General features: G+C 39.7%; 1 protein-coding gene across 3 annotated transcripts; it reads right to left on the bottom strand.

The window, feature by feature from the left end:
• Positions 1-796: 796 nt before the first annotated feature.
• Positions 797-14,200, bottom strand: OCIAD2 (OCIA domain containing 2). 3 transcript variants are annotated; one of them, XM_053941690.1, is made up of 9 exons: positions 14,086-14,200; positions 11,695-11,799; positions 10,940-11,067; positions 8,495-8,585; positions 7,635-7,688; positions 5,769-5,814; positions 4,717-4,824; positions 3,415-3,502; positions 797-1,111 (listed from the first exon to the last, which is right to left on the bottom strand). In XM_053941690.1, exons 3-8 carry the CDS (start codon positions 10,997-10,999, stop codon positions 3,421-3,423), a joined length of 441 nt encoding a protein of 146 aa, XP_053797665.1. In that variant the 5' UTR covers positions 11,000-11,067; positions 11,695-11,799; positions 14,086-14,200; the 3' UTR covers positions 797-1,111; positions 3,415-3,420. The 3 variants fall into 3 exon arrangements, 1 of the variants encoding a protein (XP_053797665.1); XR_008430725.1 differs by lacking the exons at positions 797-1,111; positions 8,495-8,585; positions 11,695-11,799; positions 14,086-14,200 and having other exon boundaries at positions 3,491-3,502; positions 4,717-4,791; positions 5,767-5,814; positions 10,940-11,027; XR_008430726.1 differs by lacking the exons at positions 797-1,111; positions 3,415-3,502; positions 4,717-4,824; ... (1 more) ...; positions 11,695-11,799; positions 14,086-14,200 and having other exon boundaries at positions 4,874-5,814; positions 10,940-11,027.
• Positions 14,201-14,216: the final 16 nt, after the last annotated feature.

Raw genomic sequence — 14,216 nt, 5'->3', positions numbered from 1 at the left:
TATCAGGGAGCTGAGTATTCAGTCTAATCACTTTGTCAAATCCAGAATGTCTTTTGTGTTTATTAACCAATTAATAGTTACATTATACTTTTCCATACTATATATTTTGCTTGCAGAGTTTCTTTGTGTCGAGGTAAAGATGCCCACTGAAGCTAGTTCAAAAGAGGTGCACTAACCACAGGCATAGTATAAAAGCAAACAGAAAAAGCCCACAGAAGATAGTCTTCATTGACTGACAGCACAAAGCCCAAACTTTTCAGTAGCTGCATTTATTTCCATATGAAAGCCATCACTGTGTTTAGGGGAAGTGCCTCCTTTTGATTTGCTGAGATGTTTCATGGAAGACTGTGTGTCCTGCTGTTTGTAGAGAGCATGTGCCATCTAGATCTGGGGTTTTCTCAGCATCTGGTGGCCTCAGATTTTACACAACCATAAACTGTTCCAAAATATTGTGTGTTCTTATTCATGATTTTGGTATCTCTAGCAAAGCGGCCCTTTGTGTAAAACTGGCTTATGGGAAGTCAGTTCAGCACAGTAACTGCAGTCTGACAATACCCTGAATTTGGCACTCTTAAAGCACTCCATAACCAAGGGGTCAGCTCAGAGACTGGATAGCTGCTTCACTGTGCAAACCATTTAAACGTCCTCATACCTCTTCCATTTGACACAGACAAACATTCCAACATAAACCACTTTGTCTGTTACACAAAGCATTGCCAGCATTTAACTACAATAGACAAATGTAATTTTTCAGCACTAAGAGCTAAACTGCACTGAAGAGAAGAAAATAAACCAATGCGTGCTGAAAAGAGAGGAGTGTATTTCAAAAAGTACATTTCAATAAAATGGTATTTAGTACAAACAGAACTATGTAACAATATGCAACTATTTCAAATAAGTCAATTTATACCAAATCTAAAAGACAGAATCACAAAATTATTATTTCTAGTCTACGGGAAAGTGCCTTGAAAGAAGATGGTCCATAAAGTTTTAATCATGTTCACCACATCTGTAATAAATAAAATTACCTGTTATTTATGTGAGTGCCACCTTGCTTTCAATGTGAAACATGGAGCTTCTTGGTGATTTCTCTGAGAACATTCCAGAGCCCCTGAGGATAAAAGACATTACCTTTGGACTCCTAAACATGAATACAATTTTATCTGAGTGGTCTTCCCAGGTACTGCCAGAGCTTTCACCATATGCTTTGCATGGATAGTGGCAAGATGTGCTCAGCAGGGGCTCTGCACATTTTCAGAGCACAGCATGCTAAATTAAAAATTTTTATTGAAACATAGAAGAAGTTTAACAACAGAGAAAACAATGCTTACAGTATTTCTTTTCCTAAGTTTCTAAAACCCGTCCATCAAAATTGATTTCTAGCAAATTCAAAATACCACACTGCCCCAATTATAATGGCTTTTTCATTACATCAATTAAGACTTGAAAGAAATACACTTACCTTACATTTGTTTTCATACTAATTTTTTGACTAAGCTTTCAAGCCCTTTTTAAAACCAAACAAGAAGATCTAAGCTGCTGGTAAAATGTGCAGCAATCAAGGTCTTTGATGAACATGTGAGCTGGAGCAGGGAACAGGCTCCACAGCAGAAATTTCAGGACCCATTACAGGAAGAAAACAAGGAGAGAGGCCCGTGGGATCCTGTGTTCTTCCCCTCAAAAAGCTGCAAGGCTCCTTTGTATTTGAGAAAATTTGGAATTTATTTAAAAGCTAATTGGTACTTGCATACCAGAAAAAATACTGTCAGCTCACAGAGGAAGGCTGAAAAATAAAATGTGTTTGGATTGAAGGTTCAGCAAGCTGCAGCTCTGATAAACAGCAGAGGTAAATCCCATAATAAATATTTGATTCCTCTACACAGGTAATTGCTAGTAAATGACCATTCTCAAATATGCTTTGGGGTCCTTTTTTGAAATAAGTGAGCCTATGTAAGCATTTATTTAAGACAAAATCTTCAAAAGCAGTCAACACAGTATTGCAAGAGGTTAATTAAGCTCATAGGTGCTAATGGATTAAGAGTGTTATTTATTCAGAGTTATCTAAGTCTGGCTCACTCCCTCCTTCATGCTGGCACTAGCAAGAAACCCTTCAGAAAGTGTTGGGGGATTTTTTACCCCTGTCCTCACACCAAATTAGAGCAGAGAGCTGGCCGGGAGGGTCAGGTCACTTCATGCTCTGTATAGCTGGCACAAGAGAAGCACTGCTTCTTTTGGCACAACCCTATTAGGTGAGCCTAAGCCAAAGTGCATTTTCTGCTAGTGGCTGAGCACTTGCAGCACTTGATATAAAATGCTGAACCAGTGGCAAAGTTGATTAAAATCAGGACTTTATTCTAATGGCTTCTTTAAGGACTCTGAAAACTCTTTTCAATCCTCACTGCCACAATGTATTGTTGCATAGTAAAAGTCCATCAAAATCTCTCTTCTAAGCAAGTAAATAGTTTCTGATAGGCTATTCCTCCTTATAGACTGTCTGTGGGCATGCACTTTGGAGTAAGAAAGGGACCATTACCAATATCCTTGTCTGAATTTGTACATTATGTACGCTACACTCAATCCAACAATTTCTGTGTCAGACTTCTGTTCTTAGCTGTATTAACTCCAATGGCAGGGTTTCAAACAGGCTCTCTGCTCTCCTCTCTTGCAGGCAGCCAAGCTATTTGCAAACACTTTCACACATTCTCCTGCCTGTGAGAAATGTAGGCCAGCTTACCACAAGCAGACAGTGTGAAACATTCTTTAAAAACCCAGCTGCTGGCCTGTTTTTCATAGAGTGCAAGTCCTTTTAAACACTCACCTACCTTCTACCCTATACACCCTCCTTTTCCACAGAGGGAACTTCCCCCTTTCTGGGGTGAGAACACCACATGAGCCATGTCCCCTGCCCCACCACAGCAGACTGCTGTTGCACCACTATTACACTACCCCACTAAGGCTCTAGCCAAATTATAGGACTGAATGCAAAAAACCCACACCCAGCTGTGTCTGCTTTTAGTTCTCAATACTACAGTGCACTTTTAAATATAAAAAAAAATCCATAATTATTTGATTCTTAAGTAAAACAATCTAGAAATTGAAAGGAGTTGTATTTATTTTAATACAAACAGTTGATCCAAAATAATTCCACTTAGGTCAATCATCAATACTCAACTACAGCTAAGGAAAAAATTCCTCAGAGATGGGGGATTTAAAATTAGCATGAAAGATATGTAAGGTAAAAATTAAGAAACAGAATTAATCAGGAATTACAAATACAGAATATTTCCTTGAGTAATGCTTGGACTTTGATCCATTGTTAAAATCTGTGATTTGCACTGTATTGTTCAAAAGAAGAATACCATTCACCATGGAAAATAATATGAGATTTTTTTTTTTAATTACAAGGCTGCTTACCTGGCACTAAGTTGCTGAAGGGCTTGAACCTTCTCTCTCATTTGATCCCAATTTTGATTTACAGTCTTTGCAAGTATGATGACACTTCCTACAATATATTGAAAGCAAACAATAGATTGAAGAATTTTGCTGGATTTTTTCTAATACAACCATAGAGCATGATGGCAAAAGTTCCTGAAGAAGTAATCTCTTGCCTATATTCTCCAATTTTGTAATATGGGATATAAACTGCAAAATATGACATCTAAATGTCTCAGCCAATAAATGCCCATTAATTAGTATTAAGTACTCCTTCTAGCAATTGCCAAAATAAAACAGGATTTTCTAAGCAGCAAAAGGCAGTCCTTGCCATTGTACCTATGAGCAAACCAAGCTAGGAGTAAGGTATATAACATTTAGTGTAATACCAAGTACATATTTGTTATATGGGGGAAGAATACAAGTAGAGAAGTAGAGAAATAGATGAACAATGAAGAAGCTTCCCATTATCAGTCAGGTATTTTATAGGCATAAAAGCTCATGCTGGTCTGGGGGAAAGGTGTGGAAAGACAAAGGAGAATGATTTTTTGATAGGATTTTGGGAAATGTGTTCTGTGAGCGAAAGGTTTATACCAGAAACCATATTGAGAATGGAGAGTATAACAGGCAGCTGAAGGAGGAGCTGGGAAGGAAGTCAGAGTCTGATTTGATGTGAAGGAGTACTTTATATGAAGTTGAAAAAACAATGAATAAAACATGGAGGTACCAGATGACAGAAGTCAACCACTGAGATCTATTCTATGGTTGGAAGTGCAAGGTGGAAAAAGCACCCCCTCAGTTTGTGCTCTTCATGGTTTGGCATAACAGCAAGAGGTTGGGCAAAGCCATAGATGAGAGGGAGGTTGGAATATTGGCGGGGATTGACATTGTTGTTAAAATATGAGAACATTATAAAAAATCTGTAGTATATTTGGCCTGAGGTATGTTCCAAAGGAAGACTCAAAGGATCAAAGTGATAACATGGACAATCTTAGAAGTATGATACTAGATGAAGAGAGAATGAGTAACTGTTGTCACATCACAGCTAAAAGTACAGTAATTTAACTTAAATAATAGATATCCTAGTAACAGGTATTACAATGAGTTTAATTTGCATTTTCTGAAGAATGTGTAGTAGTTTCTCATACTGCGATATAGTCCAAGACTATAACTAGTACCTCAGGATCTAATCACAGAATTTAAATTCATAGTTTTGCTGCATATAATTTTTAGTGTGTTTTAGACTCTTTTGATCTAGGCTTAATAATTTAAATTAGCACAGACCTTTTTTGTTGTGCACCAAATGGTGCAATACCAATTTTCTGAAACTTTTTCTGGCATTCTCCCATGTATGACATCCTTCCAATGGCAAAACCCAAGACACCGGCAATGATAGAGACAGGTAACAAAACATTGTTAGTACAACAGCTAAAATCGGGAGTGTGCTGTAAGCTCCACTTTAATCATATAACAAATTCTGTACCACATCTTCTCAGAATATGTTACAAACACATGTGAGGTTACACAGGGTTTACAAGGGTGAATTCATTAACTACTGAAAACTGATTATCTATCTATCATGAGAGAGAACAACTGGTCCAGAATAATTGATACAGAAAAAAGAGATAATATTTAAAGGAACAGATCATAGAAAATAAAATTAATTCACAATGTGACCACTAATAGTTCTTGCCTTTGATTGCACACCATGGTTTACTTCTAATGATCACACTTTTAACACCAACTTCTCTGGCCTTCTAAGAAGCTAGAACATCAGCCTGCCATACTGTTGCACTATAGCTTTCACTCACTAGAGTCAGAATAAAAGACTACTTCAATGTCCTTGATTTTCTGGTGAATTTCTGCTGGAGAGGGAATCTATTTAAATTCTTGTCATTTATGAGCCACCTCACTGTACAGTACAGTTTCTGTGCTTCTATTTGTTTTCTTTATCAATCCGTGGTTCTGAATTAGACAGTTGAGATCAATCAAGCAAACACATGAAAAGGACCATACTATTTTATATATTATAGTATTGTGACTTCTTGATACCATAAGTTGTGCAATCTGCCAAACACAGCTGATCAATGAGCTGACATAATTTATAAAACGAAGTTTTATAGAGTTTAGAGAGACTAGAGTTTATACCAATATGAGACTGCATTACATAAATATAAGCTGCTACTAAAAATATTTACATTAGAAGAATCTAGTTTCATACATTTATTTTTAAACACATAAGAAATCTGATTTCCTAATCTGCTGGGGTAACATATAAATTGCAAAAAAAAAAAGATTTTTGAACGTTTTCTTTTCGAATTGGGTACAACTCACTTGCCATCTTGGGGTATGGACCAAATCTTGGGCTTGCTGAGAAAATGCCTACAATAAAAGGAAATAGTCAGAAAGCTTATTCACTTATTCACTTGCAAAACTCACCAGCACTCAAAACCAGCACTAATTTTCCTACAGATTTTGCATTTCTTAAGATGAGGATGGTGTGAAGTACACTAACTCAGATTTCAGTACATCAGGGCACTTTCTATTCCACTAGTTCTTAGTGCATGTGTTTTGGAGCAGTCCTAGAGTCATAGGAGGAAGAGAATCTGGACTTTGCAGGATTCAGCTCAGGCAGGAGTTCAGAGTGTAAACCAACATGAAAGCAGCACGTCTGCCACTGGTGACACTTGCAGCACACAGAGGAAGTGATGGTGGCTTATGTTTCAGCACAAACCAACCTTGCATATAAAACACCAAAATTAAATCTCTTACACAGGGTCCAGCTCCTTGGGCTGTGGTAAGCAGGATGAAACTGCTCTTTGGTAGCTTTCTGTGGCTATCAATTAAAACTGTACCACTGGTATCTAGCCTTCCCCTCTGGAAAGATCACACATTTTGGCCTTTAAGAGGAGAGCACAGTGTGCTAAACAAGAAAAGCAAAGAATTATCTTTAGCTTTTCCACCAAAATCCACATTCCCCCAGTTAATCTCAGGAGGTGAAACCAGTATTCCTCTGAGAACTATGTGTCTGGCAGAGGAATGCCATGCTGTGGAGGAGGGCTCCACACAGCAAGCTTGCCGTGGCAAAGGGAAGGGAAGTAAACACTGGTTGCACTGTTACATGCATTCAGACAGTAATAATGAGGCTTAGAAGCTCCAGCATCTTCTAGAGGCAGGGTACTGTGTGCAGCCATCAGAAGAAAGTATTTAGACAGAGGAGTATTCAGCCTATGCTAAGCACAAGGGCCTTTGCCCACTGTGATCTATGCAATTTTATACTGGGTCTCTCGAGGGAGGGAGGAACAAAATGTTGTTTGTTTCTAATCATCCCCCTCCAACTGTTGACACACAGTAATGATTATTTACTAAGAGCATTTGTTATTTCACAGCTGATCAGAAACATCGAAGTACAATGAACAGAAACTGAGAAGAGTACCTGGTGCCAGAGGCTGGCATGTTAGCTACAGAGACAGCCCTGGTGCCCTTCCAGTCATTGCTCATCCTTTTTCCAATGTGTAATCCTTCTCTGACACACTCTTACTCCTTCCCTCCCTGTCTCCCTACAAGCACATAGATCAAGGATGCAGTAGGGAACCCACATCAGCCTCTTGGGATATTGCTTAGCAGACTTCAGGGTGGATGCCCCTCACTCTCTCCCCAAAGCACCAACCTCAACCTTATACATAGTCAAAGCCCCCAGCAGGGAAACTGAAGGCACCATGCATAGAACCAGGCTCATCCACCACATAAACAGAACACAATTTTCTTTTGTGTTAGCCTGCAGATCATGAGCCATCTCTACAGAAAGCTCTCTGTCTCCTCACTTTGGCAGTACTCCTTGTCCCTTTGCACCAAAGCTGTAGTATTGATACATGGTCACTGGCAAAACATTGCCAGCATTTTCAAACAGAACAACAGTTAGAGCTCCAGGACCGATTCTAACGCCCTGCTCGGGCAGTGCAGTGCTCTGCCCTGCCAGCTGCCCCAGTGAAGACTCTGCTCAACTACATGTGATCATGGTGACAAAATCCAGCCACCAGTCTTTGGATTTGCAAATTCTCTTTTCAGTTCATGTTCTTGTGAAAGAATGACTGGGGCAATGCACACATAATAGTCAAATCACCATAGCAATGACAGTAATGAGCGAGAAGAATACTGATCTTGAAAAACAGCACTTTAATGATGTATTTTTTTATCTTTACCTTTTGAGATTAGCCCCTGGGTGACAAGCATGCTCCCAAGAGATAAAGGAAGAGCTGTAAAAATAAAAAGGAGAGTAGCTGGTATCAGCCAAAATTTGCTACGTATTTGGTAAATACTCTCTTATACATTAAATGTTTTCTGTTTCTAATGTTAAAACACATTATTTCTAAACATTAATTTTGCTTACTGTCTTAATCACCTTTTACATCTGCTCATTCAGATTACGTTCTCTTCAAGATGTCCTTACACAGTGCCAGACATCAGCTATGCTGTAACATCTGGAGCTAATGCAATATATATATATATTTATTAAATAATAGTTTACTCACTCTGAATATCTCCTCTAACTACTGCAACACTTGTAATGACAGCAGCTCCAATAAAATGCTGAAACCCTTTTCAATCTTCTCCATTCAGGAAATACATAATTTAGACACAAACTGAGAGGGTGCAAGTAAAGGCAGTACAACACCATGCACTGATCTTTTTAGCTGTCCTAACATACTTAAAATTTCACAAATCAAAGACACATGCCTGCCTTCCATTCAAAGGCAAGGATAAGTGTGTAACAAAGTAAAACTTTCCTAAAGTGGTTGTTATAACGGACTTCAAGAATAGAACCAACTCTCCAACTGCTGAAGTTCATATTAAACAAGACCTCAATTCAACCACCTTTACCTACTACAATTATGCAAATAATTCAATTAAACCTTTAAGAATACAAAGCTTAACTTAACATGACAGAGTTAACCCACAACAGTGTTCCAACAAAAAAGCAATTTGCAGACAGTTTTGCAAACATACATCAAGAAGTCATTCTGTGTGATAAGCGTGGTAAGAATGACTTTGGATCACCCACCTCTGTACCAGAAACTTTCCTGTTTGCATTCTTTAATTATCCTTGCAATCTCCCTGTCTTGAATTTGGGACATGGGACAAAATAACATTGGGTGAAAGCATAAACCTGGATTGGTTTACCAAATTTAATCGCACAGGAAGAAAAAACATGAATCAATTAAAGAAGACAAATTATTTAAAAAACAAATTAAATACAAAAACCTCCAAGCAAAACTCCTTATTCTGTTGCTAGCAGTGTGATGAAATCTTGATACCCCAATACAGAAACAGAAAGAACTACATAGGTTTTAAGTTTAAACAACTCATCTTGTTGATCTTTACTTTCCTAAAATTGCCCAGCTGCTATTTACCCCCAAAGCATATTGTTTTATATCTGTTAGTCATTTAATTCTCATGATCTACATTACATCTCCCAGAAAGAAATGAAAGGAAATAAAGGCAGAGTGGCAGTTTTCAAAAATCAAGTTCTGCTCTGTAAAGAAGTCAATTGAAGTTCAATAAAATCAGATTTTCCAAATATTTAGAAGAGGGTCAACATAAACTCTACCAGACTCCCCACTAGTAGAACTTTCTCTCTGAGCAATTTAAATATATCCATGGCATTAACTGAGCTCAACCATACTGGCTTCACCCTAGTACAAATCAGTCTGCCAACAGACTTCTTGAAGGTAGCTCTTTTTTCACCCATTGTGATTGTGAGGAAAAAGTGACAGTATTCTCCCTTGCATTCTAGTATCCAGGGTATTGACATGTAAACATATGAGCATTATTTTTCTTTCTTTAAGAAAAGACTCAGTGTTAGCATTTGAAGTGTTGTTATCAGACATCTGAGATAAATGGGTGTACTGGTTTCAACTGGACAAGAGTTTATTTTCTCCATAGTAACTGGTAAGGTGCTAGGTTCTGGATTGATGACCAAACCAGTCCTTACAATACAGGGATATTTAATTACTGCTGAGTAGACCTTACACAGAGTCAGGACCTTTTCTGTTTCTCAGGCTGCCCCACCAGCAAATCAGCTGGGGATGTAGAAGAATTTGGTAGGGGGCACAGCTGGAACAGCTGACCCCAGCCAATCCAAGAGACAGTCCAATTCCATACCGTGACATTGTGCTCAGCAAGAAAAGCCAAGGGAAAGGAGTTGTCATTAAGTTAAAATTAATTGAAATTTTTACAGTTTTTTTTTTATAAAACCACATCATCTTCAAACATACATATTCTTGAAAGAAAAACCAGGCATCATAGAAGAAGCAATGCCTTGGAAAAAAGCACATTAATCTATTACAGGATTCTATCTCCTTTTATGCCTGACTCCTTTTATACATGATTTTATAGCCATAATAAGGAAATGCATTTATTGGCCATAGCCACATATTTCACATTATAGGTAATTAATACCTCAGCCCTTCAAGCACTGCTCCTACAAAAGTTAATGGTGGTGCTGGGCAAAAAATACAGAATTAGCTCCACTCCAGATCATAGAGAACCACTTCAAACTGGTTTCAGAGCAAGGTCATAGCAAATACAGTAAAATACAAACAGGCTGACTGAAAGATAAGGAAATGCATGTCAGAGCCCTAAGTGCACCAACAGGCTCTGCAACCTTTCTGCCTCCATACACACCCTGCCAGCTGTTTAGCTGCCTGGGCTCAGAGGCAGCTCTACCATGGCACAGTTGTGTAACACCAAATTAGACTGCTGAGAAAACAGAAAAGCTCGGAGAAAGGAGTAAGAAGCTTTGCCCAGGGCCTCTGCCCTTCAGCTCAGGAGCTGTATATAAGCTCAGGCCCTTGCCTCAGCTGTGCTGTAGCTATACCATGGAGATCCTTACCCTGCCTTGCTAACCTGATCTCACCCAGCTTAGCATCAGACTTGCCTGGCAATCACTGAACTGACTGTAGGCTTACCCTGGTTAACATAATTGGGTCTGCTCTCCTTCTCTTTTTGGGTACTGTGATACTGTGCTTCATGTACCTGAGGCCCAGCCCCTGCCACCCTGCTGTTACTTGTGCCTCTTCCTTGCAGATCAGCCCAGTATTGCTGATCTCTGGTAGTGACTGGCTAGCAGAAAGTCATATCTCATTTAAATTCCTTGATGTCTCCATCAGAGGAGAATGGTCATCTTCTGTAGAGCTGTAGACCAGATTCTTGTGCTGTACTGTTCCCTTCTCCCCTTCTGAACATGTGCATACAGAGCTTGATGGGGACGGGTTGTACTGGACTTGTACTCAGACACCATGGCTATGCCAGCTCATAACTCAGGGCATAAATCAGAGCCTTAAGATTCACAACTCCTCTGAGCACAGTAAACCAGGAAAAATAACACACCATCTTTCCTCTCTTCATCTATATGCTTAACCTATTTCTCTCTTCAATATGAGCAACTGAGCAAATCTGTTATTCATTAGCAATAGCATTGAAATATAAGGGAGGAAACCCAGCTTACCCATCCAGGTTGCTTTATTGGAGGTGTCTGACTTCCCTGTTGACCTATTTCAGAAGACATTTCCTTGTAGTCTGCTACTGCTCTTGTTCAGCAGAAGCTATGCCTTTTATGCTTGGCTACTTCTCTTTCTGCTAGGTACAAAGGTAAAAAGTCAAGATATTCCTAAGTCAGATATTCCTAAGACCAATGTTCATCTAGAAAGAAAAATTACTAGGTTGAAAGGAATGTATTTTTTACAGCAGATAGCATCCAGTCACCTGATACACAACCTACAGCACAATTTATCACTTATCAGTAACACAGAGCTGTGTGTAACTTAAACAGATAAGTCAGTAATTACAATTAAATGCTGAATCATGACCTAGGATAGTATGCTCGATCATAAAAAAATGAAAATACATATGAGCAAGTAACTGAAAACCTTTCTATTTTTTTAATATATTGCAGGTCCAATAAATAGCCTCTTTAGTGTGCTGTCCAGAATTACTGCACTACTTCTATCCTCACTGCCACCATCTGAAGCCTGGATTCCATGGAACCCACCAAGCAAGCATATCACAAACCACATCTGTATCTCCAAAAACCCAATTCAGTTACAAACATGCTTAAAAAAAATAAGACAAAAGAATAAATAGATTCAAAAGAGTTTTAGAGTTGCAATCTTCCATGCTTGAGAGCTGTGCTGCTAGGGAAAAGCAAGAAGGAAACTCATTTATTTCTAGAGTAATTCGAACAATCTAAATTGAGATTTTTACCTAGCACTTTGCTGCATGGTCTGGCACTTTATTAACATAGAGGGCACTTCTACTTTTCTGAAAAGTACCTTCTGAGAATGGTGGCACTTAGCAAGGCTAAAGTGACTGTGAAGGGCAGAGTTAAATAGAAAAGATATGCAACAGTTTAGTTTTTTTGGTAAAAAAAAACTAAAATAAAGCATTGAATTCACACCAATCTGCACTTTATTCTCAGACACTCACAAAAATGACGATGATCACTGTGTCTTTGAAAAACCGTAAGTCTGAAAACCCATATTATATGAGGAAAGCTCACAGCTCTACACTGTCTTCCTCAATCTGAGAGCAATTTAATTTTCATCAGTCTGTCACTTAATGCAAAAAAAGACATAAAATATTAGAAAGATGGATAAAACTTTAAAGAGGTTTGTGTCAATCACAAATGAATCAAATTTTCTTTTCTTATCTACTTTCTTATTCTTATCTACTCACAAAGCCCACTTGTGCAGACGGCTGCATAAAAATAATCACTGGAAACAGTTTCTAAATGCTGCAACAGATTTAAAGTGCTTGTTTTTTTCATGATAATAAAACAGCTGAGTCACAGGAGGAAAATAAATAAAATAAAATGAAGGAAAAAGAATGGGTATAAATAAAGATTATAACTATTTGCAGTTTGCCATGGGCCTCCTATATTGTCCTAAGTACATGTTTCTCCAGAATTGTAAGTTATTCAGCTATGCTACTGCTTCAACATAATGAAGAACCCCAAAAATATTTAGCCCTTTAAGCAGCCTCATGGTACATCTCCCACATGGGATGAAAGCTGAAAGCTCTACTGGCAAGAATGAAACAAAGAGACAGAATTGATGTCATCAAAATATTATGTAACTGAATTATTAATATGCATACCTAGCAGACAAGCTGTCTCCTATCTGAGGAATATAAAAATGCTCTAATATTTCAAGGCCCTGTGTCTTGGAAAGACAACTGTTATCCCAAAAAATAACTGTATTTCCATTAGCTTACTGGAGAAATGTAATTTCTTGTAATTTTCTGCAATACCCATCGCTGTTTTCTCAACTTTACATGTAATTCTTAGTGCAACAATTAAGTGTATATTCTGGGAAGAATTTCCCAGTTATATTATTCTGTTTAAATGAAATGCCTATATAACACAAGATTAAATCTATGTGGTTTGCAAGGATCAAATAGTCAAAAAACTTACTCATCTTTCACAAGAAATGTTCTGGATAATTTATTCATTTAGAGAAGAAAATGCTAATTTTAGGCTCCTGAAAAAAATCTCACTGTTTGAATACCTTTAATGGGATGACAAAGAAACAGTATGCAAGAAGATAGCTAAGTTTTTCAAATATGAGAGTTGCCAACTTCATATACTGTGTTTTCAATAAAAAGCCTCCTTCTGAATAGGAACAGTGACCCCATAATTTCTAGGGCTACTTCGGGGAAGAAAGGGGGAGCCAAAATTCCATGTATTAACTGGTCCACGCAGTGGGCTGTGATGCCCAGGGAAAGGCAGCACTCATCGAAGATTTCAGAGAGGCACTTCAAGGACCATGGAAGATGACAAGCCTGACATGATGTTTCACGCCTATCTGAACTGGCTCTTTGAAATAAGAGCCTGAGTTTAAAACAGAGGTGAGTCTACAGAGTAGCTGCACTAGGTAGTCAACGAAAAGGTCCCTACCAACAACCTGAGAGCAGGGGCTGGGGAATGCCCCACGCCTGCTCAGCCCTGCAGCAGCTGCTCAGTGCCCCGCCCAGGGCAGTGCATGCCCGGCCAGCACAGAGTATTTCTTTCCTAGAGTCACAGAACCAATTAGGCTGGAAAAGGCCTCCAAGATCATAGAGTCCAAACTATGACCAAACACCACCTTGTCAACGGAAGCATGGCACTGTCAGGTTCATTCCAATGTTTAATCACCGTTATTGTGAAGAAATTCCTCCTGCTGTTCAACCTGAACCTCCCCTGGTACAGCTTGAAGCTGCATCCTCTTGTCCTGCCATTAGTCGTCTGGGAGAAGAGACTAAATGGCTACAACCTTCTTCCAGGTGGTTGCAGAGGGCAATGAGGTCTCCCCGAGCATCCTTTTCTCCAGGCTAAACAGCCCCAGCTCCCTCAGCCGCTCCTAGCAGGACTTATACCCCAGACCTTTCAGCAGCTCCGCTGCCCTTCTCTGGACACGCTCAAGCACCTCAGTGTGCTTCCAGAACTGACGGGCTGCGGCAGCACAGGCCCCACAGCGGCCGCCTGCCCCGGGCCGGCTGCCGAAAGCCGCGCCGCGACGCCCGCCTTCCCCCGCCGTGACACCGGAGAAATCCGGCCCCGCGGAGCCGCTTGGCGCGGAGAAGGAGTAGCCTGACATTCACGGGCCTCACCGCGCCTACCTTGCGCGGGCCGCCGGAGGAAACGGAATGGGCTGGGCTGGGCTGACCTGACCTGACCCGGCCCGGCCCGGCAGGCCCCAGGAGCCCACAGTGCCCGCCCGCCGGGCTGAGCCGCGCTGGGCGGGCCCGGC

The sequence above is a fragment of the Vidua chalybeata genome, chromosome 4, assembly GCF_026979565.1.
Source record: "Vidua chalybeata isolate OUT-0048 chromosome 4, bVidCha1 merged haplotype, whole genome shotgun sequence".
Classification (NCBI taxonomy): Eukaryota; Metazoa; Chordata; class Aves; order Passeriformes; family Viduidae; genus Vidua; species Vidua chalybeata.
Note: the sequence above shows the minus strand (reverse complement) of the source record. Positions and strands in the feature narration are given on the sequence as shown.

Bases quoted from the DNA above. Each gene is read 5' to 3' on its own strand.
- OCIAD2 (XM_053941690.1), bottom strand. From the start codon at position 10,999: ATGTCTTCTGAAATAGGTCAACAGGGAAGTCAGACACCTCCAATAAAG. The intron at 4,825-5,768 runs AAGTGAGTTGTA...ACCTGTCTCTAT, and splicing joins GGTCCATACCCCAAGATGGC to CATTGCCGGTGTCTTGGGTT. The intron at 3,503-4,716 runs GTCTGTGCTAAT...AATATATTGTAG, and splicing joins TTTGGTGCACAACAAAAAAG to GAAGTGTCATCATACTTGCA.